This window comes from Coptis chinensis, chromosome 6 (genome assembly GCF_015680905.1).
Source record: "Coptis chinensis isolate HL-2020 chromosome 6, ASM1568090v1, whole genome shotgun sequence".
Lineage (NCBI taxonomy): Eukaryota > Viridiplantae > Streptophyta > Magnoliopsida > Ranunculales > Ranunculaceae > Coptis > Coptis chinensis.
The window spans coordinates 282,097-309,344 of record NC_141461.1 but is presented as its reverse complement, the minus strand read 5'-3'; the positions used below and the strand labels follow the sequence as shown (position 1 = coordinate 309,344).

Below are 27,248 nucleotides of genomic sequence, written 5' to 3'. Positions count from 1 at the left end.
ATGCAAATACCATCCTTAGTCCCCTAATTAGTGCTTCAGATTCGGCTTCATTGTTGAAGTGGCAAAGTCAATGCGAACCGACTTTTCAATCATATTTCCGTCTGGGAAACTAAGACGACCGATGCCGCTTCCACCGAGGTTACCGAACCATCCACAAAGAGAGACCGTGGGGATTTGACTCGCGATTTGCGGTTTGGGAGCTCCGCTTTGTTCCCAATTGGGGTCTTCGACCGAAATCATGAGGAAATCAAGCGACGACCGACCTTTCGAGAAGTGCGGGGACGAACTCTATGTGGTGTTCTCCGAAGTTCTTCGCCCAAACCGCCATTCGAGTAGTCTTGTTTTCTTTATGAAGGACTTTCTTCAATGGAAGGTCGGTGAGAACTTTGATTGATGTGCCCGAAAGTACGGGTCTGAATTTCCGTATGAATACAACAAAGCGAAAACGCCTGCTCCGTGAAGGAGTAGTTCTTTCGGGCCGGGCGCGAGTGTCTTACTCGTGAAGTAGATCGGCTTCTCAATTGTTCTCCTTTTAAAGAGAACCGAAATGACGGCTAAATCGATATGGCCGATAAAGCCCCGTCTCTCCATGTAATCGGGCTTGGCTAAGACGGGAGGCGTGGTGATATACTTTGAGAGTAGCTAATGCATGATGACATTGATCGCTTCCATGAGAACGGCTCGCCTTTTTTTGGAGCCGTAGAACGGTCCGCACTTATCCGAGGCCCTTGATATGAACCGTTAAGCCCGCACCATTCCCCGACAACTTCAGATTCTGCTTTTGTGCGCGTGGATCGGCATATCCAAGAACGCCGGATCCGGGTCGATTGGCTTCGATCCCACGCCAACGCGACACCGATAATTCTAAAAACTTGCCGGAGGACGCCCCAAAGAGGCATTTTTCGGGTTCAACTTCATGCCCGTACGGGCGAAGTCCGGAGAACGCTTTGTTCTAAGGGGTGAGGTGATCGCCAGCTTTTTTTTTGACCACCATGTCGCCAATGTAGACCTCCATGGTGTCGCCTAACATGTCTTTGAACATGTCCGCGACTAAGCGGCCGGTATCGCGGCTTCCAGCCGCTTCTCGAATCGAACGGAGGACGCTGTAACAATATATCCCTTTGTTCCGTGAATGAACGAAGTCTTCTTTGATCTTCTTCGGCGAGCGGATTTGGTTGTACCCAATCGTGACGATCCATAAAGGAGAGGAGTTCGTGACCACAGTTTGGTCGACCACCGGTCAATGCGAGGCAAGGGAAAGCTATCTTTAGGCGTGGCCGATTGACATTTGTGAAATCGACACATAAGTTTAACCGCGCCATTCTTTTGGGGACGGCAACAATATTGGCAATCCACTCGGGTAGTCAACCTTTCCGATGAAACCGACTTTGTTGAAGTTTTTCGACCTCGCCATTGATGGCTTTTGAAAACGCAGGATAGTCGACGCAGGTCGCTGTCGAACCGGTCCGCATCGGGTTCACATTTAATTTGTGGCATGCGGTTAGGATCGATTCCGCACATCGATATACCACCAAGCAAAACATCTTTATTCATAGATAAGAAATTTACAAGTTGTGATCCGAAAGTGTGGGGTCGAGGTTAGCCCCTACATACACAAACTTGGGGTCGCCTTCGTGCCAAGATTCACTCTTTCTTTTTCTGCCGCTGGAGGCTTTACAGCTGATGGCGAAACATTGCTTAACAACTCGCTATCGGAGGAGATCTGAGCACCTGGTGGGACGACCTGACTGGTCGCTGAATGTGGAGCGATCTTCTCGGCAACGCTGCCAGGGGTATCCACGACCTGGGGAGGGGGCCCTGGCTGCAAGCACATTGATGGAGCGGCTGCGGCTGACAATTGTGGCGGCTTGATATGAGCTGGGACGATCTCTGAAACTTTAACTGACAAAGGTACTGACAAAGGTACTGACGTTGGTTCGATGCTAGAGGTCCGCGATCCGGGCGCATCGAGGACTCGGGGTGCGAGTGCAGGTATCGGCAGTGGAGAGAACTTCTGCCTGGAGGAGCCCCCCCGCTCGCTTGCTGCGCGCTCGGGTTGATTTCGCGACTAAGTCCCGCGCCATTGTGTAACCGAGGGCTCCCCGTGATGGTGGGAAGCAATTCACGAAAGCAGTGCATCCGCTGATTGACCTCGGGTTGCAATGGTACGCCTTCAAGTTGATTGCTTCAAGTTCCATCATGCCTCGAGGTCCCGGAAACGGAGAACTTGATGTAAAGTAGATGGTACGGCCTGCATCCGATGAATCCAAATACACGCCCGAGGATGGCATCAGATGGCTTAATTTGTCTGTCGAAACGCAGAACCGAAAGTATTACGTAATTTTATCTTCGCGAGATCCCACCGATATCGGTAAGATAATGTCACCAATGGGGTCGGCTCGAGCCATTGAACCCGTAAAGGGGGGGCGATTGGGTCTACGAACCGACTTGGGGGGTTCATCTCTTGCATAGTGTGGTAAAATAGATGTCACAAGAACCGCCAGTGGTCGATCAGACGCCATTGACCGGCCGGGCCGCCGATTTTGACATGAACGACCAATGCCATTTATGAGGAAGGCAAACTTTGCTTAAGTCGGCCTCCGCGAAAGTGATATCGCCAAGGCCGCGACTGAACCACGCCGGGCGAGCTGCCTGTGAAAGTAAAATGATAGACTTCCGAAGAGCCCAACCCGACGCCTTTTCTCTGGAAGAGGTCACGAATCGTCCGAAAGGTAATCACATGAATAGTGCGAGCATTGTCACGATCGGACGAGTGCTGCCTTCTCTCGTGGCGAGAACGCTCACGGGAGCGTCCTCGACTGTGAGGACGAGCCTGTATCCCTTGGCGGTGACGGTGGGGTGGAGATCGACCACGACACGACGAAGCCAAAGAACTTGTGACGCAGTCGCCATCGAATGCTAATGTAGTGTTTGATATAACCAGCTTCCACCGTGTCTTGGAGATAATGCTTGAGCCCCCCAAAGATGCATCGGGCCATGGCACTTTGCTTTATGAAATGCACAAAAAGGCTTGCCAGGTCGATCTGCGGGCTGCCTGATGGTTGGCCGGAAAAATGAGGCGCGCTTAATCTTATCCAAAGATGTGACGAGAACGGTCGACAAGAACTCTCTCATTATTATCCGATCGGGCACGAAGCCGCCGGCATCGACCGGCGCGCTTTGCCCCGCGGGGAACGATCCGAGACTTCGGCGACCTCGCGGGTTCTCTCGCTAAACCATGAAGTTTTAAGGTTTCCTGCAACTTGATGTACTTGTCGACACGAATAAAGAAAGCTCGGACAATGTCTCTGGCGTTTCTTCATCAACGACCTAGCAAGGTCACCGCTTTCGCGACTCTCGCAAGCATTAGAAAAAGCCGCCGCAGGGCGAAAGATTCTTTCAAACCACTTTCCATGCACGCCAGCTCGCCTTGAACCGCCCTAAGAATTCACGAATGGTTTCGCCTCCTTGAAAGATAATTGAAACAGAGAATCAAGATCCGCCTTCTTCCGCCTCAAGTTGTGGACGCATCGGCCGGGCAAACAAATCAAGAAGTCGCCGGGCGTGTTGATAGAATCGCATCGCTGAAAAGAACCATCGAGAGCCATCCTTGAGGTCGGCCGAAATAATCTGCAGCGGAGATAATCGAACTCGGGTGAACTCGTAAAGTGCCGACTTTGAATATAGCGAGCCACATGTCAACTGCCAGTATGTGCCGCCGCCGCATACATGGGAAAGCGTGGGCTGGATAAAGTCGCGGAGGAGAGGATTTGCCGAGGACCTCTCAAGGTGAACGGAGATGCGCGATACGCCTTAAGCATCTTGTGTACAACTGGGTCGAGTCCTTCTTCGCAGAGGTCCGCCAATCCTTTGGGACAACTCGTTAAGCCGGCCGATTAACGCCATTGATGCCGTGTTCAATTCGCTTTCCGACTTGTTGTTGCCGATAACTATCCACCGAAAGCGCCAGAACGTAGCATTTTCCTCCCCGAAAGCAAGGAAATGCTCTCATTCGCTACTCCCAACCGGTGAGCAAGGTTCAACTTGTGCTTCTATGCTAACCATGCTTCGCGGGTCGAGAATTAGAGATGATCTCTCGCGGTTCTCCAAGAATCGGCCACGCATCGGCGCCAATGTAAAGGAGCGCTTTTGGTTTTCCCTAATTACTACTAGGATGAACGGGAAGGGTTAGGATTTTGATGTGACCGAGGTCGCCGCGGAGCTTAACCGCCTTCACGATCTTCTCTCGCTTTTCCTTTTTTCGGGAGAGAAGAATCGTCCGACGAGTTCCAAAGAGGGTGGTATTTATAGAGTTTTGAGAGAGGAGATCCTTCCGACACGCGTATTCTTTTTGTACAAATGTAGGGTGGAGATCGCGGATGAGTGTTGAATTGATCCGCTATGATTGGGGTAGATGCGGTAGTCCCTATTTCCCGTGTTGAGATTACCACTAAGATTTTGGCAATCATTACACCGGTGGGACGGTTTCTATTCGGCCGCTCAGTATTTGGCGGTGTTCGTGATCGAGGTATCTCCGTCAAGCACCACCTACTCGAAATGCTGCTGCTCGGTCGGTCTTGAGGTCGCCTTTGATTCATCTATGTGCAAGACACGCAGGTTCCGCGAGGGGCCATATCGTCCGCCTTGAGGTCGATATCTTCGGGCCGCTTTATGCTCCCGCGAAAGCGATGCCCTATGAGGATATCGCTCCCCTACACATACCACCTTCTCTTGCAATGTGTCAAAAGTTAGTCCTATTAAATCTTTCTCATAATAACCTCAATGGTACAATACCCAAAGAAGTTATTGGTCTGTCCTCCCTCACAATTTCTTTAAATTTGGATCAAAATGCCCTTACTGGTCCTCTACCAGCAGAAGTAGGTAACCTGACCGATCTTGAAAAGCTCTCAGTTTCTGGAAACAGATTGTCCGGTGACCTTCCAAAATCACTGGGTAATTGTTTGACTTTGAAGAGCCTTTACATGGATGGAAATTTCTTTCAAGGAAGTGTTCCGAAGTCATTAAGCTCTTTAAGAGGCCTTGAATATTTTGATCTTTCTCGTAACAATTTGTCAGGGGAGATTCCTGAATTCTTAGGGGGATTCCCTCTCCTCAAGCTGAATTTATCATTTAACCAGTTTGAAGGTCAGGTACCGGGCAATGGGGTTTTTAGAAATACAAGTTTGTTTTCGCTTGATGGAAATAAAAACTTGTGTGGTGGTATTGTAGATTTGAATCTGCCTCCATGCACCCAAAAGCCAAAGAAGAAGTCTTTTCCTATCAAAGTGGTTGTCTGTGTGATTGTTGGGAGTGTATGTTTTCTTTTGTTACTGTGTTTTGTCTTTCTGTGTTGCCGAAGAAAACTGTCCCAAAAGCCGAAATCTCCATCAACATTGTTCAGTGAACAGTTTAAGAGGCTCACTTATGCAGAGCTCCTTAGAGCGACAAATGGATTCTCTCCTAAGAATTTGATTGGCGTTGGGAGTTATGGATCGGTGTTTAAAGGAATTCTTGAAGAACTCGACAAAGTAGTTGCAGTGAAGGTCTTCAATCTTCAACAAAAAGGAGCTTCAGCGAGTTTCCTAACTGAATGCAATGCCATGAGAAATCTTCGCCATCGAAATCTTCTTAGGATCATAACATCTTGCTCAAGTATTGATTTTCACGGAAATAACTTCAAAGCTCTTGTTTTAGACTTTATGCCTAATGGGAGTTTAGAGGAGTTGCTACACCCAGGAGCAGATAGAAAAGAGCCTAAGTTTAGAAATTTAAACTTCACTGAGTGTCTAACTATAGCCATAGGTGTTGCTTCTGCACTTGAATATCTTCATCACAATTTGCAACCCACAATTGTTCATTGTGATCTAAAGCCAAGCAATATTTTCCTCGATGATGACATGACTGCTCGTGTAGCTGATTTTGGAATAGCAAAGATTTACTCTAGCCAGCACTGTCGTACTCAAAGGATCAATTGGTTATGTTGCTCCAGGTAAATGGGAACTTTAATTTTCATTCATTGATAAGCCTTGAACTATATTATCGTATCAGAATTGGTTTTCTCGCAAGCTCATAACGTAATTGATGAACAAAAATAAATGAGTGTTTATCAGACTTGATTTCATTGTTTATACTCACATTGATAATTAATATGCAGAGTATGGTATGGGTGGTCCAGTGTCGATGCAGGGAGATGTGTATAGCTATGGAATATTGTTGCTAGAGATGTTTACAAGGAAAAAACCAACAGACGACATGTTTATAGACGGACTTAGCCTGCACAAGTACGCCAAACTGGCTTTGCCTAATCAAGTTGTCGAAATTGTCGATCCAAATGTGCTTGTTGAAGAAAATGATAAATTACCTGACATTGCAGAAGCGATTAGTACATGTGACAGACTCGAGGACTGTTTGATTTCAACGATAAGACTCAGAGTCACATGCTCTGCTGACTCACCTGCAGAACGCATGAACATGAAAGAAGTCATCAGTGAATTGCATCGGATCCGGGATTATAATCAAGGCCGGTGTCGAGCCATTAATTGACAAGTTGGTCGATTCTTTGTCAAATTACTTTTCCTGTTCTTGTTCATGTTGGTCGAATAGTTCCTTGTATGTGTAGCGCAGCTAAATAAATTCCCATTTCTTGTTGTAGCCGTGGTTTGATGCCATGAAACAAATAAAGTAATAAGCTTAATCAGCACGTTGTTGGTCTAATACTAGAACCATTGTAACAGTGAGCTGATAAGAAGCCAAATCAACTAATGAGTTTGCTCTAAGTTGAATCATGTTCTAGATGTACTTATTACGTTAATTCACTCTTAGTTGAATTCATTATCTCTTGATAGTTTAAGAGTGGAACAAATCTGTACTGTAATATATTGCTTCACCATTATTTGATAGTAGGAATATTGATTTAAATACGTGTTTGTTAGATTAGGTATTAGTGTTTATGCATTAATATTTAGTTTAGAAAATTTGTGTTTATCACCTACTTATATTATTCCAAATAAACTTTGGGGGCATCAGGGGTAAAGTATGCCGAATAGTATGCAAGACAGTTCAAACAATAAGCTAATAAGCTACTTAACTACTGCCATAAACGAACAAAACGTCTAGTGCATAAGCATAATGTAAATGCAGAAGTAAGTGAGCAACAAAGCTCAATAAGTATGCAAGCAACGAAGGTCAAGGTTCTTCGTGTTGGTGGTCAAGTTATGATCGCTTTGTGGCTCTCATGTAACATTATAGAGGTTGAATAGCATGAGAAGGTGCAAGAATTTCTTTTTCCTTAGGAAGTTAAGTTGTCTCGAGGGGTGGCAGCGCCTGTTGGCGCTTATTTTTCGGATTTTACAATATCATTACCTTGATCGATTCCAAGCGGACTTACGGGTGCAAACAGAGTGTATAAGGGCATCACCAATACAGGGCCTTTAAAACCCGGGGCCACGCCAGCATTTTGGAGGGCCACGCCAGCTTTTGGAGGGCAATAAGGAGGACCTAAAACTCTATATCATGGGTGAGAAGATGACTGCTCCTTTATAACATGTGAAACAAGACTGAAAAATCAAAAAGTGAAGTCACGTGCTGACTTAAGTGAAGTCATGTGCAAAGTTTTGGGCTTCAGGTTCTTTATAAACATCTATAGAAATGAAGACAAATATCCAGGATGGTTAAATTGGAGGCCCATTTAGGGGCTGCGTTGGAAACATTTTTTTTGCTAAAGTCCGTTAAATTTGGAGATAGAGGCCTGTATCCAGGCCCCATTGGTGATGCCCTAAGGTTGAGAACTTGGTCAATATGGTATTTTTATAAATGTGGATATGGGAGCACTTCCCAATATATGCACCTGAGCTTGCCTTGTTTCCTCGAACACTAAGGAGTGGCTCGACTGGCATTGATGACCAGAAGGTAAAGAAGGCTTGTGCTGCTACCTATCCTTGCTCTTTGAAATGGGTCTCATAAAAAGACATTTGAGGGTAACACTGCCTATATTGATGACTTAGAGTATCTTTGTCTTCAAGCCATATTTGCGTTGGCGGACGGGGTGAGAGATATAATTACTTTGAGTGAAGTGCACCTCGGTGAACTGGCATGCCTAGACTCTTTAGGCAATGTGACTTTTGATGACGATGTGCACATATTGTGTGTTCTTCCCCGGCTATCTCCCTATGCCGCTGAAGGATGGGTTAGAGTATTTTGCATATCTATTGAATTAAGTCAGCGAGCAGGCGTGTGAATCCCCTTAGTCAATTAATCAGCTAGCAGGCGAGGAATCTAATTCCATAGGGATTGAATACGGCGCTTGGCGGGAGATTTCACGTAGAGAACTCACACAGTCACACTCTACCTTTTGGAGAAGACCCACTCGAGCCTCTCACATGATGTATATGTAATTTTCTTTTTGCTATCAATACAATTACCTTTTAGCAAAAAAAGATAAACACTTGAAAATAGGACTATATACAATTACCTTTTAGCAAAAAAAATAAAAACGCTTGAAAATAGGACTATGAGATGATAATATAGTTGCACGTGTGAATTGGCTTTATTGCTAGAATATAAAGAAAACACTTTTTCGCACTCCTAACTACTTAGTGATTCTGTGATTCTATCTACAAAGAAGTTGTTATTGGTGAAATTAGATTCCTCTAAGATAGGTTGGGTTCCATATATATTAGATAAGCATGGAGTGAGAATACCTAGCTTTTAAGATCCTAACTTCAAGATGGTTACTATTATGCTATCAAGGTCGTAATCTTATTCCCTGCCAATCTTATTATTGGATTGACCACATGAACTCGGTCGATAATGCCCCAGAATCCCTATGCATCACCGTCGATCCGCATACATACATCCACGTAGTCTTATTGTAGGCAGAAAGCATGGAAACATACATCCACGTAGAAATTCAGTTATAAGACAATCAGAACATACAAAATAACAACCAGAAGGAAAAATTGTACTTCCATTATTTCAAAGTAAAACATGTGAAGTCATAACTGAGGCAAAAGTTAGATTATTGAATAACACAAGACAATCTACTTTGGCACTGCAAAAGAAAACTCTCAAGGTCGACTTAAAGTCTCTGCTGCTCAACAACATGGTCCCGGCCTTGCAAATTATATACAAAGTAAGGTACAATTTTGATGTGTTTGTACAAGTGAATGCTCACACACAGCCAGTTGTAATATATACGTATTAGGAAATAAACAATAATGCAAGGAGTTGTGGGCAAGATTGGGCATCAACATCTCTGACTCATCATTGCCAAGTATATATAACCTGAGCTTCTAATGAAAGCATGTGGATTTCTATAGTTGAACAAAAACTATCCACTTTGCAGACCCTTTTGAGGCAGGTATCATAGTTTTTCTTGATTGGTAAAGTGTATGATAGTGATGCAGGGCATACTGGAAAAACTTAAAATTTTCAATTGAATGAGTTGAACGGTCACAAATAACGTTACCTGGAACTCGATGAACTTCTTTCGAATCAATTGAAATTCACAAAAAAATTACTTGAAAATTGAAAGGCATCTAAGACATATTGATTCCACTAATAGAATATGAAGATATGAGAGATAAACAAGATAAAACACTTCTCTAAACAAATTTTCATTAATCAATAAGCTAATTTTTGTGTTACTCTGAGCCATATATATAGGCTTCAAAACACTCCAAAACATAAATAGAAACATCCAAAAAAAAACCTAAATTGATACTACTACCTTAAAGGACTTAAAACTACTTAAAACACTTCAAAAACAACTTTGGAAACATCTAAAAACACCCTCGAATCCTAAATAACGAAAATACATAAAATAAGTAATTTCTAAAGTAAAAAAAAAAAATCCATATGGACTAATATTTTGAATTCCATAAATTTTATTGATCTTGACTTGCATCAGATAGTTACTGAAAGACATTTTACATTCGTTTCAATCTAACAAAGTTATTGTCTTTGGTAAAAAGACATTTTTCTCGATAATTATGTGCAATCAATCTCAAAATAAAAATTGACAATTTAAATAAATTATTTACAAGGTAAGATGATGGAAAAGGGCATTACAATATGGTCCTCGAATAGGATGGCCGCCACCGCCACCACCGCCATAAAAGGAACTACCATCGCCACCACTGCCAACGTCATGGTAGCATGGTATACAGATAAGTATAAAAAGTAAGAAGACACAAAACAACCAAAAAGTTCGGTTGAAGAAACCCTGTCGAAAATTTGTCACATGTGAAATCTTCATGGCCAAATATCAAAAAATTTAATGGCGAAATCTAAACACTCCTCAGTTATCAGCACTCAAATTTCCAAGGGACTTAAGTTAGAGGATATGGGACTTTGAAACATACCCTCTTGACACGCAAGAGTGCAAAACGTGTACAGACTTCAGGAGACTTATCCGATCCTATTAAGTGCGGGAAATGTGACACACTTGACTATAGAGAGCAATTGAAGCCTCAAGTACCTGTGTAAAACTATTGAGAACCGACTTGTCCAATCGTTTAAATGACAATCAGTTTGGAAAATGTTGACACGCTTGACTCTAGAGAGCGGCTGTGTCTAAAATATTAAATATTCCAAGTGGAAAGTGGAAACTAGCCAAAAAATTTAAAGTCAATAATTTGCATCGGTCTAGGTGCAGACATATAGTAGCCAATATTTCATAATTTTAAATTGTAAAATAAACCCCTCGACAACATTTTGTTTGGATCAGTTACGTGTTTAATAATGTGAAATAATCATGGTTTCCAACTTTCTATGCTTTTGCATGTTTTGGTACTTAATTCATTAAATTTCAACAAAACCGATATTTTAGAATGCAAAAGAGGTCGAAATATTGTTTGTACTTAAAGACCATTTGTTATAGTCCAAGAGAAGCCCACCAAAAGTTCAAAAAGGTCCAAGTCAAACACTATGGTATTTTAATTACATAAAATAAGTAATTTCTAAAGTAAAAAAAAAATCCATATGGACTAATATTTTGAATTCCATAAATTTCATTGATCTTGACTTGCATCAGATAGTTACTGAAAGACATTTTACATTCGTTTCAATCTAACAAAGTTATTGTCTTTGGTAAAAAGACATTTTTCTCGATAATTATGCGCAATCAATCTCAAAATAAAATTTGACAAGTTACATAAATTATTTACGAGGTAAGATGATGGAAAAGGGGATTACAAATTGGTCCTCGACAAGGATAGCCGCCATCGTGATTGCAAAAGACACTTTCAGCAAGGGAACTGCCAACCGCACCGCCATCGCCACTACGGGCACTGCCACCGCCACCACCACTGCGGACACTGCCACCACCACCGCCATGGCAGCATCGCATACAGATAAGTATAAAAAGTTAGAAGACACAAAACAACCAAAAAGTTCGGTTGAAGAAACCCTGTCGAAAATTTGTCACATGTGAAGAAATCTTCATGGCCAAATATCAAAAAATTTAATGGCAAAATCTAAACACTCCTCAGTTATCAGTTATCACCACTTAAAGTTCCAAGGGACTTAAGTCAGAGGATATGGAAGACTTTGAAACATACCCTCTTGACACGCAAGAGTGCAAAACGTGTACAGACTTCAGGAGACTTATCCGCTCCTATTAAGTGCGGGAAATGTGACACACTTGACTATAGAGAGCAATTGAAGCCTCAAGTACCTGTGTAAAGCTATTGAGAACCGACTTGTCCAATTGTTTAAATGACGGTCAGTTTGGGAAATGTTGACACGCTTGACTCTAGAGAGCGGCTGTGTCTAACATATTAAATATTCCAAGAGGAAAGTGGAAACTAGCAAAAAAAAATGTAAGTCAATAATTTGCATCGGTCGAGGTGCATACATATAGTAGCCAATAATGTGAAATAATCATAGTTTCCAACTTTCTATGCTTTTGCATGTTTTGGTACTTAATTCATTAAATTTCAACAAAATCGATATTTTAGAATGCAAAAGAGGTCGAAATATTGTTTGTACTTAAAGACCATTTGTTATAGTCCAAGAGAAGCCCACCAGAAGTTCAAAAAGGTCCAAGTCAAACACTATGGTATTTTAATTGCAGTTGACCATGGAGATAACGGTGAAGATGTGTTGACTTGGACAGGGGTGAAAGTGTGTGTGTGGGGTGTGGGGTGTGGGGGATGGGGGATGGGGGATGGGGATTGGCAAGACAAAGCAAAACCATATAGAATGAAGACTTTTGTTACTATTTGTTGATTTGACTTGGATAACAGGTTAATGTCTTGAAACAGATATATTGATACATAAGTCTCAAGTGTGTCTAGAAACATGTTAATATGTGGCTCGAGTTGCTGTAAGAGTCTGATCCAATATGCACAAGGTTTTCATACTATCTCTTTCAAGACCAGACAGAGGAGATAGTCACTCCGAATATTCAGCGGCAAAGATGTTTAAATTCTCTAATATATTCTTTTCAGTGCCATAGTACTCATTCTACGTTTCGCATAAGACAGGGACCATGGCCATGCCTTCACCACTGACATTCTTTCATCTGGCTTTCTTCAGTCAATCATATTGGTTGTTTTGTGCATGCATGATCTTGATAAAATCAATGATGGATGGCACAGCACAAGTCGTCATACCTTCATCCAGAAACGAGTCTGATCGTTTTGCATTACTAGCCTTCAAGTCTCAAGTAGTTGATCCGTTGGGAGCTTTAAATTCCTGGAATGACTCAGTTCACCACTGTGATTGGAAAGGAATAACGTGCAGCCTTCAAGCCCGTGATACAGTTGGCAGTTTGGACCTGGAATCTCAAAAACTTGAAGGTACTCTATCTCTTTACATAGGAAACCTCACCTTCCTTACAACACTCAATCTTAGTCATAACAACTTCCGTGGTGAAATCCCGCAAGAGATTGGTCGCTTGTCACGTCTACAATACCTCTTACTCAATAACAATTCCTTCGACGGTGGAATCCCAGTAAATATCAGTCAATGTTCTGACTTAAAAGTCCTCAATCTCATTGACAATAAGTTATCTGGGAACATTTCTGCTGAGCTTGGATCTCTATCAAAACTGAAAGGATTGGGTCTTGCTTTGAATGACTTAAGTGGAAACATCCCATCATCCCTTGGCAACATATCAACTCTTATGTTTCTTTCACTTGTGGAAAACAATTTGCTGGGAAACATTCCAGACGACCTATGCCGCAGTAGGAACTTAAGCTTCTTTCAACTTTCCAGCAATGGTCTCACAGGTAAGGTTCCTTCATGCCTTTACAACCTCTCAAACTTGGGTCTTTTCTCAGTTGTTGAGAACCAACTAGAGGGAAGCCTTCCTCCCAATATTGGCCTTACTCTTCCTAGCATCCAAAAGATGTACTTGGGAATAAACAAGTTCACAGGCCTTGTACCAGTTTCATTATCCAACGCTACAACACTGGAAACTATCGCACTTTACAAAAATGGTTTCACTGGTCCAGTTCCAATGGATTTAGGAAAATTGAAAAGTCTTCGCAACCTCTATTTGCACGAAAATCAACTAGGAAGCGAGGGGGGCAATGATTTGGAATTCATAACTTCTCTAACCAATTGTAGCAATTTAGAAGGGGTAGCATTTTCCAAAAAATTTGCTTAAAGGTCCATTACCAGAATCAATGTCTAATTTGTCCAGAACCCTCACCAATTTTGATGTAGGAGATAATCAAATATATGGTAGTATTCCAGTAGGAATTGAAAACTTGCTGAACATAGAAAGAATCCATCTATCTGACAACTATCTTACCGGCACCATCCCTGCAGTTATAGGAAAGCTCGGCAAACTACAATATATATATCTACAAGGGAATATGTTTTCAGGCCAAATTCCAGCTTCTCTTGGTATTTTGAGTGAATTAACAGAACTCCAATTAGGTGATAACAATTTCAGTGGAAGCATACCACCTTCTCTTGCAATGTGTCAAAAGTTAGTCCTATTAAATCTTTCTCATAATAACCTCAATGGTACAATACCCAAAGAAGTTATTGGTCTGTCCTCCCTCACAGTTTCTTTAAATTTGGATCAAAATGCCCTTACTGGTCCTCTACCAGCAGAAGTAGGTAACCTGACCCATCTTGAAAAGCTGTCAGTTTCTGGAAACAGATTGTCCGGTGACCTTCCAAAATCACTGGGTAATTGTTTGACTTTGAAGAGCCTTTACATGGATGGAAATTTCTTTCAAGGAAGTGTTCCGAAGTCATTAAGCTCTTTAAGAGGCCTTGAATATTTTGATCTTTCTCGTAACAATTTGTCAGGGGAGATTCCTGAATTCTTAGGGGGATTCCCTCTCCTCAAGCTGAATTTATCATTTAACCAGTTTGAAGGTCAGGTACCGGGCAATGGGGTTTTAGAAATACAAGTTTGTTTTAAGCTTGATGGAAATAAAAACTTGTGTGGTGGTATTGTAGATTTGAATCTGCCTCCATGCACCCAAAAGCCAAAGAAGAAGTCTTTTCCTATCAAAGTGGTTGTCTGTGTGATTGTTGGGAGTGTATGTTTTCTTTTGTTACTGTGTTTTTGTTGCCGAAGAAAACTGTCCCAAAAGCCGAAATCTCCATCAACATTGTTCAGTGAACAGTTTAAAGAGGCTCACTTGAGCTCCTTAGATCAAAGTAATAAGCTTAATCAGCACGTTGTTGGTCTAATACTAGAACTATTGTAACAGTGAGCTGATAAGAAGCTAGATCAACTAATGAGTTTGCTCTAAGTTGAATCATGTTCTAGATGTACTTATTACGTTAATTCACTCTTAGTTGAATTCATTATCTCTTGATAGTTTAAGAGTGGAACAAATCTGTACTCTAATATATTGCTTCACCATTATTTGATAGTAGGAATATTGATTTAATTAAGTGTTTGTTAGATTAGGTATTAGTGTTTATGCATTAATATTTAGTTTAGAAAATTTGTGTTTATCACCTACTTATATTATTCCAAATAAACTTTGGGGGCATCAGGGAAAAGTGTGCGAATAGTATGCAAGACAGTTCAAACAATAAGCTAATAAGCTACTTAACTACTGCCATAAACGAACAAAACGTCTAGTGCATAAGCATAATGTAAATGCAGAAGTAAGTGAGCAACAAAGCTCAATAAGTATGCAAGCAACGAAGGTCAAGGTTCTTCGTGTTGGCTGGCTGCTATGATCGTTTTGTGGCTCTCATGTAACATTATAGAGGTTGAATAGCATGAGAAGGTGCAAGAATTTCTTTTTCCTCGGGCAGTTAAGTTGTCTCGAGGGGTGGCAGCGCCTGTTGGCGCTTATTTTTTGGATTTTACAATATCATTACCTTGATCGATTCCAAGCGGACTTACGGGCTGCAAACAGAGTGTATAAGGTTGAGAACTTGGTCAATATGGTATTTTACAAATGTGGCTATGGGAGCACTTCCCAATATATGCACCTGAGCTTGCCTTGTTTCCTCGAACACTAAGGAGTGGCTCGACTGGCATTGATGACTAGAAGGTAAAGAAGGCTTGTGCTGCTACCTATCCTTGCTCTTTGAAATGGGTCTTAGTAAAGAAGACATTTGAGGGTAACACTGTCTATATTGATGACTTAGAGTATGCTGTCTTCAAGCAATATTTGCGTTGGCGGACAGGGGTGAGAGATATAATTACTTTGAGTGAAGTGCCTGGTGAAATGGCATGCCTAGACTCTTTAGGCAATGTGACTTTTGATGACGATGTGCACATATTGTGTGCTCTTCCTGGCTATCTCCCTATGCCAGTGAAGGATGGGTTAGAGTATTTTTCATATCTATTGAATTAAGTCAGCGAGCAAGCATGCGAATCCCCTTAGTCAATTAATTAATCAGCCAATAGGCGAGGAATCTAATTCCATAGGGATTGAATACGGAGCTTGGCGGGAGATTTCTTGTTTCTTTTCTTCTGTCTGTTAGCCATAGCTTGCAAGGGGCTTCCTGTGGGTTCAGTGGAGGCAGCATCCGTAAGGCCACTTGGTTCAGCCTAACTTCCTTCCGTGGTTAGGGCAGGGGAAGAGGAATACATGGAGAGTGGAGAGTGCAACCGCTCGTTATGAGCGAAAGAAGGCATCAGCCACTTAGGTACATAAGGGCAAAAGCTTCTGTGTTAGCACGGGCCTATCAACTCTTCCTTAATACAATTGTTTCTTTTCTTCTGTCTGTTAGCCATAGCTTGCAAAGGGCTTCCTGTGGGTTCAGTGGAGGCAGCATCCAAATCTTTATGGATGGTGGCCAACTTCTGAGAATCCAGATTCTAGGGCTTGCTTAAAGCTCACCTTTTTTTTTTTCGCTTAAAGGTAATTGATTAAAAGAATAAAGTTACAAGGAAAAAGAATAAGAAGTGTTAAGAACTGTATAGAATGAGTATCATCAGTTGTGTACCCACCTATTACATCTTACATATAACTTATGAAACGGAAGTAAGTAGTAAAGTGGTTCTCCATATCTCTCACAAAAGGAGGTTTGTTGTCCCACCATTTACTTTCTCCATTTTGCAATGCTGCTCCATGTCTCGCACAGCTATCCGCACCTTTGTTTGTCTCCCTCCATGTAGCTGTAATAGTTTCATAAAGCTCACCGATAGGCAGCAATAGTTTCATAAAAAAATCCGGCTTGCTTCCACAGACTTGGGAGAAACTCTACAGATTTGTGAAGTATCTCCTGCAACTTGCAGTCCTCAACAAAACTCTCGGCACCACCGGGCGGTCGCGGCTTCAAGCGTGTCATCCGAATTCCTTCACTTCTAACCCGAAGAAAAACTTTTTCAACCAAACACGGCTCTTTGAGAACATCTTGAGTCTCCATTCTCTCGATGAGTTCCTCCGAACATTTTACTCCGATTCTAATTAAGGCACTCGGACACTCCTCGTTATCCCTCGAAGCGAGACCGAAATCGAGGCTACCAATTAACTTGAGAGCCCCTTGGTCAAGCATCCTCTTACGTTGTTGAACACCGGTTGAAACCTTATCTTTCTTTTTACGTACCTCTATCGCCTCCATCAATCCTTAATCGACTCCTTGTCATAACACTTACCATGTTTTCATATGTCGTCTCCCTTCGATTCTACGCCTCTTTCCTTTTTCCTATCTTTACACTCCTATCACCGGCTTTCCAGCCATCATGTTCTTTTTGCCTCCTCTGTTCCACTGCAGGATTTTCCAACTCGGTGTTCTAATAGATCCATCCGCGATTCCTTCTCATTGTGTAAACCCTCTTTCTCTATCCCATTCAATGTTTCCTTCTTAATATGATCCTTCTCCTCTCCTTTGGTCGCTCTTTCTCTTCGAACGTCCTTTCTATCTTTCTCCCACCTCTCCGATTCTCTTTCTTCCCTAGTTATTTCTATGTGTTCACTACTACTATTACCTAATGGAAGGTTGCTTTGCCGATCAATTAAATCCTTGTCCCTTTCTCCCCAATCTCGTGTTTCTCACCTTTCTTTTTCCTGTCCTTATCTTTCAACTTATCATCACTTTTGACGACAAATTCGTTCTCCTAGTCCGCATGTGCTTCTAGAGATTGTTGAAGAATCCCTACCAATCTCACTTGTTCCTTAAGTAGTACTTCGGGAGTTACGCCATGTATCGATACCATCGGTTGCTGCTTCAGGATATCGTTTCCCTCTATGTTGTTCCCTAGGATCCTTCCAGTTCAAAGGACTATTTCCAGCATTATAAGCATCCTTATCGATCTTAACATCGCCCTTAAATTCCATATGAGACTCCCTGTCATGTTTTACTTCTTTACTATCATCCCCTCTACTTTATATTCTCACGCCTTTACCACTTTGAGGCTCAACCCTTGACTCGGCATACATGTCCCTAGTTTCACCCTTGAAATCTCTGTTATCTACTTTGGGATCCCTATTGTCCTTATAATCTCTTGATTCCACCCTGTTTTCAGAAGTACAATGATGGTCTACATATGACTTTCATTGGATAGCATGTGCATATCTGCGATGTCCAACACCCGTATCCGAGAGATGATGTAGTTGGAGAAAGGGATTGTCATAACCTTTATTCTGCTTTGGTCGAAAGTGATGACGGATAAGGACGACTTCAACTTGATGTCCCAAAGAACATTAGCATTATCGTGCCTCTCAGTAGCTAACATATATGGGATGACAGCAACAACAAAGAATTCACCTATAAAACACCATCGAATGCATTTGTCTACCACCGATTTGGATAAGCTTCTCTATACTTTGTGTCTTCTCCCATCAGCAATCGTGCAAAGATTGCTTCGCCGCCGTTTCAACCCTCTTCGTTTGGTGTTTCTTTCTTCCGCAACATGGAAGCCGAGTGCGCTTCTTCTTTTCGTGAAATGAAGCACTCTTCGCCCTTTGCTCAATGTTTCGAATATGAGGTTGATGTATAGCAGATTCATACAAAGATCGATTCATTGTGCTCGCGAACTTTTGCAAGCTAGCTTTGCACGTTTGGATGTATTCTTATCACTTTTCCTCTTTGCTTCATCTTCGCTCTCTCCCGCATTCTTCTTTTTACTGTTTGGGAACACCGGATGATCAATGAGAGAACCACTCTTTACTAAAACAGAGAAAATAATAAAATGATCAATTCTTCCGCAACATGGAAGCGAGTACGCTTCTTCTCTTTTCGAAATGAAGCTCTCGATTCTTTTTGCTCCCAATGTTTCGAATATGAGGTTGATGTTATAGCGAAATTCACGCAAAGATCGATTCATCAGGCTCGCGAACTTTTTGCAAGCTTTGTGTAGTTGGAGAAAGGGATTGTCATAACCTTTATTCCGCTTGGTCGAAAGTGATGACGGATAAGGGCGGCCTTCAACTTGGATGTCCCAAAGCCAACGCGCCTGGTTGAATATCTATTATGTGTTAGAAAAATGATTTGCTCAAATCCATTTAAATATGAATGAGTAGTTTGTCTCCCAAGTTACCCCACTTAAGATGAAATGGGTTTTATCTTGAAACAGTACGTAAAGTGAGAAAAACCTTTTCGAAATGGTGCACTAGTTCGAAACAGTGCATCATGCCGAAAAGGTGCGACTTTTCGAAATGTGCACTGGTTCGAAACAGTGCATCATGCCGAAAAGGTGTGACCTTTTCGAAAATAGGCGGTTCGAAACAGTGATTTTATGCCTTGAAAATGGTGTGTCTTTTCGAAACATGTGACTTTTCAAAGAGTTGCTTACTTTTTCCCAAGAGTCACTGTGTTCTTTCGAAGAGGCACCACTCACCTATAAATAGTGGATGAATTTGGAGAGAAAATACACCAGATCACACAGAGTTCTGATCTTTCTCTTCTCCCTCTGTTCTTAGTCAAATACTATGTTGTGTTCGCTGAGTCTATAGAATTGAAGTGCTAGCTTTCTATAGAAGGAAATCCGTTCTATCTTGGGAGATAGTTTCCCATCAACCTTCAAGCACCGTGAGGGGGAAAATCTGTCTTAAGGACATAGTGAATCTTCACTAGGCTCGGATTTAATCATTGGTAAATTAAGTTCATTAGTTGAACTAAAAGGTTTGTTTGTTTGTTGATATTAAAGGTTTGTTCATATCAATTTGATTTTCTTGTTTACTTAACAATAAGTATATTTTTGGAATAAGTTTCTTACAAACTTAAGAGATGATCTTTTTTTATTGCCTTGAATTAATTTGGTTGAATTAATTTAGGCTATACTTATTGTTAACTTTGAATGCACTAACAATCTTTATTGGTGTGAGACAATATGAAAGTGTCTACAGTAAATACTAATACAATTTAGTAACACAAAGAAAGTCGCATGTTTTTTGGGACATGACTTTGTTAAGTAATTTTATTGCTTGGACAAGATATGACAATGTCTTGGTCTTTACATATCCATCCGAAAGGTTCAATGATTTCTTAAAAAGGAAGGAACGTTTGGGTTAGGTGCATACAGGTTGGTTATTAGTTTTCTTTTAACCGTTGGCAACTAAGAACTAACTAAGTTTGACGTAAAAATTTTTTTTTTTCAACAAACTTGGGTTGGTCAATGCACACTTTAATGTTGTGAACAGTCGCAATTGTTAATTGGTAACAAGACACGTGGCGGGTGGTTAAAACTGTTTGTCCAAACCAAGAGACACGGATATGTCATTACCATTAGACCATGGGACCACACCTGTTGGCAAGTACTGACTTTGGAAAAATGTTTGAATCGGTGCATGGAGTATGTTACAAGGCATCAGTTGGAAAAAAGCGAATTTTTGAAAAGGCTAAACACGGTACCACCTGTTAGCAAGAAATGGTTTAAACCGTTTGATTTAAACCGTTTGGTTTAAACACGTACACAATGCAACTGTTGGTGCTTGGTGTCCTGACGTTCCAGAATTTTTTAAACAAATAAGCGGCGGCTTTTCATTATTTTGGTTTGCGAAAAAGTACTTAAAATCGACTGTGTTGTTTTAATAACTTGCGCAAACAATCACTTGGTCTATACACAGAGGGACGTTCAAGCCTCTTGAGAGCAGCGAACAGTAAAGGCTCTTGAGAATAGCGAACAAAGAAGGTTCGTTGAATTTCTGAGTGTATCTTCTTAAGTGAACATAATTTGTTTATGTTTTTTGGTTTTCAGAAATAAGAGAGTGGGTTTCTATTTCAGAATAGAAATGACAACACCACCAGGTTCTCCTATTAATGTTATTCCTATTTCATTTGCTTTACCTACTAGTTTGTTGAATGGTATGAATATTTTGGTCCCCGATGATGACCTTATGTTAAGTAGAAGTGGAACTCAACAACTACTGGTGTCTACTAGCAATGGTAGATCTTGGTTCAACTCATAATGCTAATCTCTCGAAAGTATGTATCCGAGGCTATTGGATTGAAACTTCGCAGAATGTACGGTGCTCTATGAGAGGCTTGAACCAAGAAGCCGAACCGGTGAAAGGACTTCGCTTTGGAAGTTGACATTAAGATGCACAACTGGCGAGGAAAGGTGGACCTGATGGTAGCTCGCTTAGACCATTTTCAAGTCATTCTTGGAATGGACTTCTTGAAAGCCAACAAGGTGGTGGTAATGCCACACTTGGAGGGAATTATGATCCAAGATTCCGAGAATCCTTGCTTTATTCCAGATGTTAGGAATGGCTGGTGCTAAAAGGGTTCTAAAAATATTTTATTATTTGTAAGATGTATGTGTTTTACTATTGCGCCAAAGAGTGCCAATAAAGAAGATTGTTTAAGATATTATTCGTAAAGCATACTTATAAGCAAAATTGAGGTCTTAGAAGTGTTTAGACACTATATGAATGATATGTGACATTCTTTAATAAGGCGCCTCACTTGCTAAACATATATCTAAATAGTTTTCCAATTTATTGACTTTGTCATGAGAAATTGGTAAAATGTGGGGGATTATGAATCTCCTTGAATTAATCAATTCAAAATTGGAAATTTGTTGAAGCATTACTCAAAAGACATCAAATGTGGTGTTTTACTCTAGGAGAGATGCATAAATTTCTTGGAAATCCTCAAAACAAACGCGTCGTAGTGAGGTCCACTATGGAATCGAATTCATAGCATTGGACAAGGCTGGAGAAGAAGCAGAGTGGCTTCGAAATTTCTTAGAGGATATTCTAAACTGGGCTCCACCTGTGCCAGCAGTGTGTATACACTGTGACAGCCAATCTGCTATTGGTAGAGCACAGAGTAGCATGTATAAACGGGAAGTCTCGACATATACGTCGTAGACATAATACCGTTAGACAATTGCTCTCAAATGGAGTTATCTCAATCGACTATGTAAGGTCAAAAGATAACATTGGGATCCGCTTTACAAAAGGTTTAACAAGAGAGAGCAAGTAGAAAGATTATCAAGGGGAATGGGCTTCAAGCCTTTGAGATAATCAACCAAGAGTCATCATAATGGAAAAACCAACCTAGTTGACTGGAGATCCCAAGATCTAGGTTCAATGGGCCAACTGAATTATGTTTGTGACTCAGTTAGCACTGGAGAGTAATATTATACTCTAACCCATTCCTATATAAGACAGTGCATATCTGCCGTGAGAACCAGGATAAGTCAAGCTTTTAATGATTTACTATATCTTGGAAAGTTATGTTATCCAAGTGGAGTATTGCAGGATACTCTTTATAGAAATCACCTATGTTAGTGCGAAGTGGGGCCGCTTCTATGAGAATTTTAAAGGCAAATGTCTCAAAAGCACTATCTGAAACCAAGAAGTGTTCAAGGCCAAAATGAACACAAACGTGAGAACCAACAGTATTCGAGAAGGTATTGCGTGAAGATGATTGTCTAGGTTTATACAAACGGTGGACAGGTTCGAGGACATTAATAGAAGTCTACCGATCGTCCAATTAAAATCCGATCGTCTTTCACTAAGGCAAGTTCAAGGCCTCCCATGCTACTTGACGATCGCGGTATCTTTTCATTTGTAAAAGAACGAAAATCCAATGTTTATGATAAAAGAAGCCAAATTTTCATTCATGTGGGGATTGTTAGAAAAATGATTTGCTCAAATCCATTTAAATATGAATGAGTAGTTTGTCTCCCCAAGTTACCCCACTTAAGATGAAATGGGTTTTATCTTGAAAGCGATGCGTAAAGTGAGAAAAACCTTTTCAAATGGTACACTAGTTCAAACAGCGATGCATCATGCCGAAAGGTGCGACTTTTCGAAATGTGCACTAGTTCAAAACAATTATCATCATGCCGAAAAGGTGTGACCTTTCGAAATAGGCACCGGTTCAAAAGCGATTGCTTTATCTTGAAATGGTGTGTCTTTTCAAACATGTGACTTTTCAAAGAGTTGCTTACTTTTTCCCAAGAGTCACCGTGTTTTTTTTCAGAGGCACCACTCACCTATAAATAGTGGATGAATTTGGAGAGAAAATACACCGCATCACACCGCGTTCCGATCTTTCTCTTCTCCTACGTTCTTAGTCAAATACTATGTTGTGTTCACGAGTCTATAGAATTGAAGTCTTGGCTTTCATATAAGGAAATCCGTTATCTTTGGGAGATAGTTTCCCATCAACCTTCAAGCACCGTGAGGGGGAAAATCATCTTAAGGACATAGTGAATCTTCACTAGGCTCGGATTTAATCATTGGTAAATTAAGTTCATTAGTTGAACTAAAAGGTTTGTTTGTTTGTTGATATTAAAGGTTTGTTCATATCAATTTGATTTTCTTGTTTACTTAACAATAAGTATATTTTTGGAATAAGTTTCTTACATTATGTAACCCTTCATACAATATGCTATATGGCATAATAATTTGAAGTTCGTAAAGAAACCAATTAATTGCATTAAAATATCATGTACTGATGTACTTCATAGTTTATGATGTAAATGGCCATGAACAGTCCAAAAAAACAAAATCAAAGATAACTGATGCCTCATGGAAATTGAAGTACTTTTAAAACTTTGTCTTGGGTCTATCGCACACTAACTTTACATTAGTGTATCGATGTATTCAGGCAATCAATGGACATGTATTCGACCTTTACCCCTCCCACAGTTAGCTTCTTAGCTGGATCGAGTTTGGGAATAAGCAGTTCGTTCTTGTCAATATCATCACCTCATAGAAGACATCAGAGATCGGAATCAGCTGATTTTGCCCTAAACAAACCATCCCCAGTACTGCAACCTTGGACAAAGAAGAGCCGTCTCTTCCACCATCAAAGCATGCGTCGAGTCAGGCGTTCTCTTATCCCGAACTACGACCAACTCAGCAATGCTCTTACACTCAAGCAGTCATCAATGGTAACACCATGCATACTCCAGATGTTAATCTTTTTTCCCTTAATTATCTCCAGATGAATTTTGTGGTATTGTGGTTGGATCTCTCCATTAGCTGCTTGGAAACTACATAGAAAGTCCGTAGTTTTCTTGTTAATTATTCCGTCTTAAGCATGAGCTCTGGAAGTTGTTTAAAAATGTACCATTGTATTTGCTTTAGCCAAAAGGTTTACATTAAATTTCCTTTTGGTGCAGGTGTTAATGTTCTATGTGGAATGGGACTACTTTCAACGCCCTACGCAGTCAAAGGAGGTTGGATGAGCCTATGGATACTACTTATGTATCACCTTTGCCAGATGACCAGCAATGTTACGTTTATCCCCACCATAATGTCGTCCTTCTTCAGTAACTGAATATTCAGAGTTCGCTCCTCAAAATAAATCTTGTTTCTGGTTTTCCATATGCCTATCATGAATTGAACCAAGCCTGCATTCCATAGTTCCTGCCTGATAGGACTGTGGTGCTTGCAAGCTTTCATAACTGATTGGAGATCCAAGACAGGTAAAGAAGCTTTGAAGGTTTGAGCCAACCAGCACCTCATATCTCTAGTAACGTCACATTCCCAGAGCAAGTGTTGGGTGCTTTCTTCTGCCTTCCCACACAGGCTACACCTAGATGCCAGCTTTATGCCCTTCTGTTGAACTCTGTCATCAGTTGGGTACGCTTTTTGAATCAGTTTCCATACAATCCCAGAAGCTCTCGGGTGTACATGTTTGTTCCAAACCCATCTGTGCCATTTTACTTCCACTTTTTTTTTTTCTCAAAACTTCTATTACAAATCTCAACTCAGACAATTGCACAGGGCAAGAAAGCATAGAAAAATAATTACTATGGATTTATTTGCACGGTTACATAGTTATCCACTTTTCAGCCACAAATTTTGGAAATGTAATATCATTGGAGAAGTATTTTTTTCTCAAGCTATTGTAGTTATTTGGCTGATTTGATGCTTAATGATAAGTAAGAGACGCATATTTCTGTCAATAATGCATGAAAGCACAATGTTTTAGATAATCTATGATTGGCGGTCTTGTGGAAATTGGTATCATATCTATCGAGAACCAACGATTATCAGGATAAATGCAAATTTCCTCCACACTCATTTTCTCAGTACCTGACTACAGGATGTGCTCATTTCGGGCACCTTAACAAAATACAAATAATTATGGTCACTAAGGCATAAAGAAGTGAACTATTAACTTGTGACTATCGTAAAGACGTAAACAACAGAATGAAAAACATAACAAGAGACAGAAAAAACTAAAATTTGAAAAGGAGAGGTAGTCGTGCCGGAATTTTTGACAAATTATCATTTCGTAACTCAGAAGTTTACGATATTACGACAACAACCTGAATTTATTTGTCCTCGCCTGCCTTTTTTCTAGGAATATAAATAAGACTTCGAAAGAGATAAATAAAGCTTTGGAAACCAGGTAATCGATTTCTGGAATTTGGTAGCCAGTGGACCACATGACATAACTGAACAACAATTTTTTCATATTGATGATCTCTCTGATTAAAATATAAAAACATCTTGATTTTGTTCACTCAAAGAATATAAAAAATATATGGAACTCATTTCTCACAATGTAGTGAATGTACACATTGAAGAATTGCTTGTTGAGTTATTGTTAGCTTGTTAGAGCATTTCTAGGTGGTAGTAGTATCACCTGCATGTTTGTGGCTGAAATTTGAGGTCAGTATCTGTAAATTTTGACCAATTCTAAGTTGAGACAAATAACAGTCGCAAATTTGGAATACGACCTACCACCTGCGACACTACTAATGTCGCTCAAAGTTGAAAAAAGTCAAAAAAAAACAATTTACGCGACATTCCCACTGCCACGCCAAATTAAAAAAGTAAAAAAAAAAAAATCCACGCGACATTAGCAATAGCGCGCGATACTACTATTGTCGTGCCACATCCCCATCCAAAACCACAAATTTACATCCACAGATACGGCTAGACCTAGAAATGGTTTTTCACGAAATTCTGGAAGCAAATGTTGAGGTGATACTTCCACCTAGAAATGCTCATAGACTAGTTGTTAAACAAATCTTCAATACGTATCTCGAAAAGTCGCCATCGTATCTCTAACTAGGGCGTAGGTAGTTTAAAAACGTAAAATGAAGAGTAGGCTATCTTAAACTATCAACCACTATTGAGCAAACAAGTACACCCATTCCAAATTTGACACACACACACACTTGTTTTGTATTTCTATATTTGTTGTTCTTGGCCGCTTGGAGACAGAGAGAGAGGAAATCTTTCCTCTTTTTCCTAAGCAAATCTCCACCGTCCATCTCTCACTTCATCACTTTATAAAAATTTCAACCATCTCGAAAATCAGGTCTGTGTTTCACTTTCCCCCAATATTGAAAACTAGGGTTTCTAATTTCAACAGCTTTAAATTAAAATTATTCAATTAGATCAATTTCTTTAATTTAATTTAATTAATTACTCTAATTTCTGTTTAATGTTTCAACAGGTTCGAAATGAATTGAAATAAAGTTTGTGTTTTTAGATTTGTTTTTTTTTAGGATTTGATTAGAAATGGAGCAAGAGAGACAGAAAATGGAAATTGAGGATAGTTCTAATGTTGGGCAAGCACCAAATGGACCAATTATGTGTGCAAACAATTGTGGGTTTTTTGGATCTGCTTCAAATAATAATCTTTGTTCAAAATGTTACAGAGATTTCTATTTGAAGCAATCCAAATCAGCAGCTATTAGTGCTGTTGTTGATGTTGAGGAGGAGAATAACAAGGTTGAACCCATTGTTGTGGAAAGTGAAGGAACAACTTCAGAAGATCCAGGGAACCAACCGCCTGCGAATCGGTGTAACTTTTGTAGAAAGAGGGTTGGATTGACGGGGTTCAAGTGTCGTTGTGGAGAGACATTTTGTTCGATTCATCGTTATTCGGATAAGCATAATTGTGCCTTTGATTATAAGAGTGCTGGTCAAGATGCTATTGCGAAAGCGAATCCTATTGTGAAGGCAGATAAAATTGAGAAGATCTAATGGTGGGGTAAGAAGGATGGAATGAGGAATTGGGCAATGTCATTGTGGAGCATTTGTTTTTTATGCATGATAAAAGAAGGTGAAACCTTTGGTTATAAAACATTTCGAAATGATATCTTGTTTGGAAAATAAATTTGCTTGTGGTAGTATTATGATTATCTTTTTTTTTTTCTTGCTTGCATGTGTATAGTCCAGTTCTATGTAATTTAAACCCAGTGATACTGGAGTGAAATCGTTGGTTATATTTCATTTTTATCCTTGTATATTTTGCTGTAGCATTTGCACTGGTGGTTTGATCTTATGGATATCTTGCCTTATTTTGAATTGTTTGTTATGCTGTGTCGTTTATTAGTTCACCGTGTATGGTACTTTGGATTATGTGAAAGGAGCTGAGCGTATGTACTTTAAAACGCAGTAGAGGCAATTTGTTTACTAGTTGTATCACTATTTCTTAATCTATCT

General features: G+C 40.4%; 3 protein-coding genes and 2 long non-coding RNA genes across 7 annotated transcripts in view; 3 read left to right on the top strand and 2 right to left on the bottom strand.

Annotated features, from left to right (window-relative positions):
* LOC147490440 (uncharacterized) overlaps positions 1 to 17,964 on the bottom strand; it is a 50,024-nt gene extending 32,060 nt beyond the window's left edge. Inside the window, exon 1 of the long non-coding RNA XR_015197813.1 lies at positions 17,434 to 17,964. This is a non-coding gene — a long non-coding RNA (uncharacterized LOC147490440). The remainder of the gene's footprint in view (positions 1 to 17,433) is intronic.
* LOC147490442 (putative LRR receptor-like serine/threonine-protein kinase At3g47570) lies at positions 4,724 to 6,862 on the top strand. Its single transcript, XM_086569169.1, has 2 exons — positions 4,724 to 5,989; positions 6,155 to 6,862. Exons 1-2 carry the CDS (start codon positions 4,737 to 4,739, stop codon positions 6,198 to 6,200), a joined length of 1,299 nt encoding a protein of 432 aa, XP_086425295.1. The 5' UTR covers positions 4,724 to 4,736; the 3' UTR covers positions 6,201 to 6,862.
* LOC147490441 (uncharacterized) lies at positions 8,531 to 10,517 on the bottom strand. Its single transcript, XR_015198780.1, has 2 exons — positions 10,362 to 10,517; positions 8,531 to 10,222 (listed from the first exon to the last, which is right to left on the bottom strand). It is a non-coding gene; the product is annotated as an uncharacterized LOC147490441 (long non-coding RNA).
* LOC147490439 (uncharacterized) lies at positions 12,435 to 24,688 on the top strand. The gene is made up of 2 exons (XM_086564639.1): positions 12,435 to 13,232; positions 23,443 to 24,688. Exons 1-2 carry the CDS (start codon positions 12,491 to 12,493, stop codon positions 23,493 to 23,495), a joined length of 795 nt encoding a protein of 264 aa, XP_086420765.1. The 5' UTR covers positions 12,435 to 12,490; the 3' UTR covers positions 23,496 to 24,688.
* Positions 24,689 to 25,936: 1,248 nt separating this feature from the next.
* LOC147490438 (zinc finger A20 and AN1 domain-containing stress-associated protein 9-like) lies at positions 25,937 to 27,051 on the top strand. Of its 3 annotated transcripts, none has more exons than XM_086565779.1 (2): positions 25,937 to 26,115; positions 26,290 to 27,051. In XM_086565779.1, exon 2 carries the CDS (start codon positions 26,319 to 26,321, stop codon positions 26,784 to 26,786), a length of 468 nt encoding a protein of 155 aa, XP_086421905.1. In that variant the 5' UTR covers positions 25,937 to 26,115; positions 26,290 to 26,318; the 3' UTR covers positions 26,787 to 27,051. The 3 variants fall into 3 exon arrangements, with proteins under 3 accessions (XP_086421905.1, XP_086421904.1, XP_086421906.1); XM_086565778.1 differs by having other exon boundaries at positions 25,942 to 26,115; positions 26,254 to 27,051; XM_086565780.1 differs by having other exon boundaries at positions 25,958 to 26,115; positions 26,306 to 27,051.
* The last annotated feature ends 197 nt before the right edge of the window (positions 27,052 to 27,248 follow it).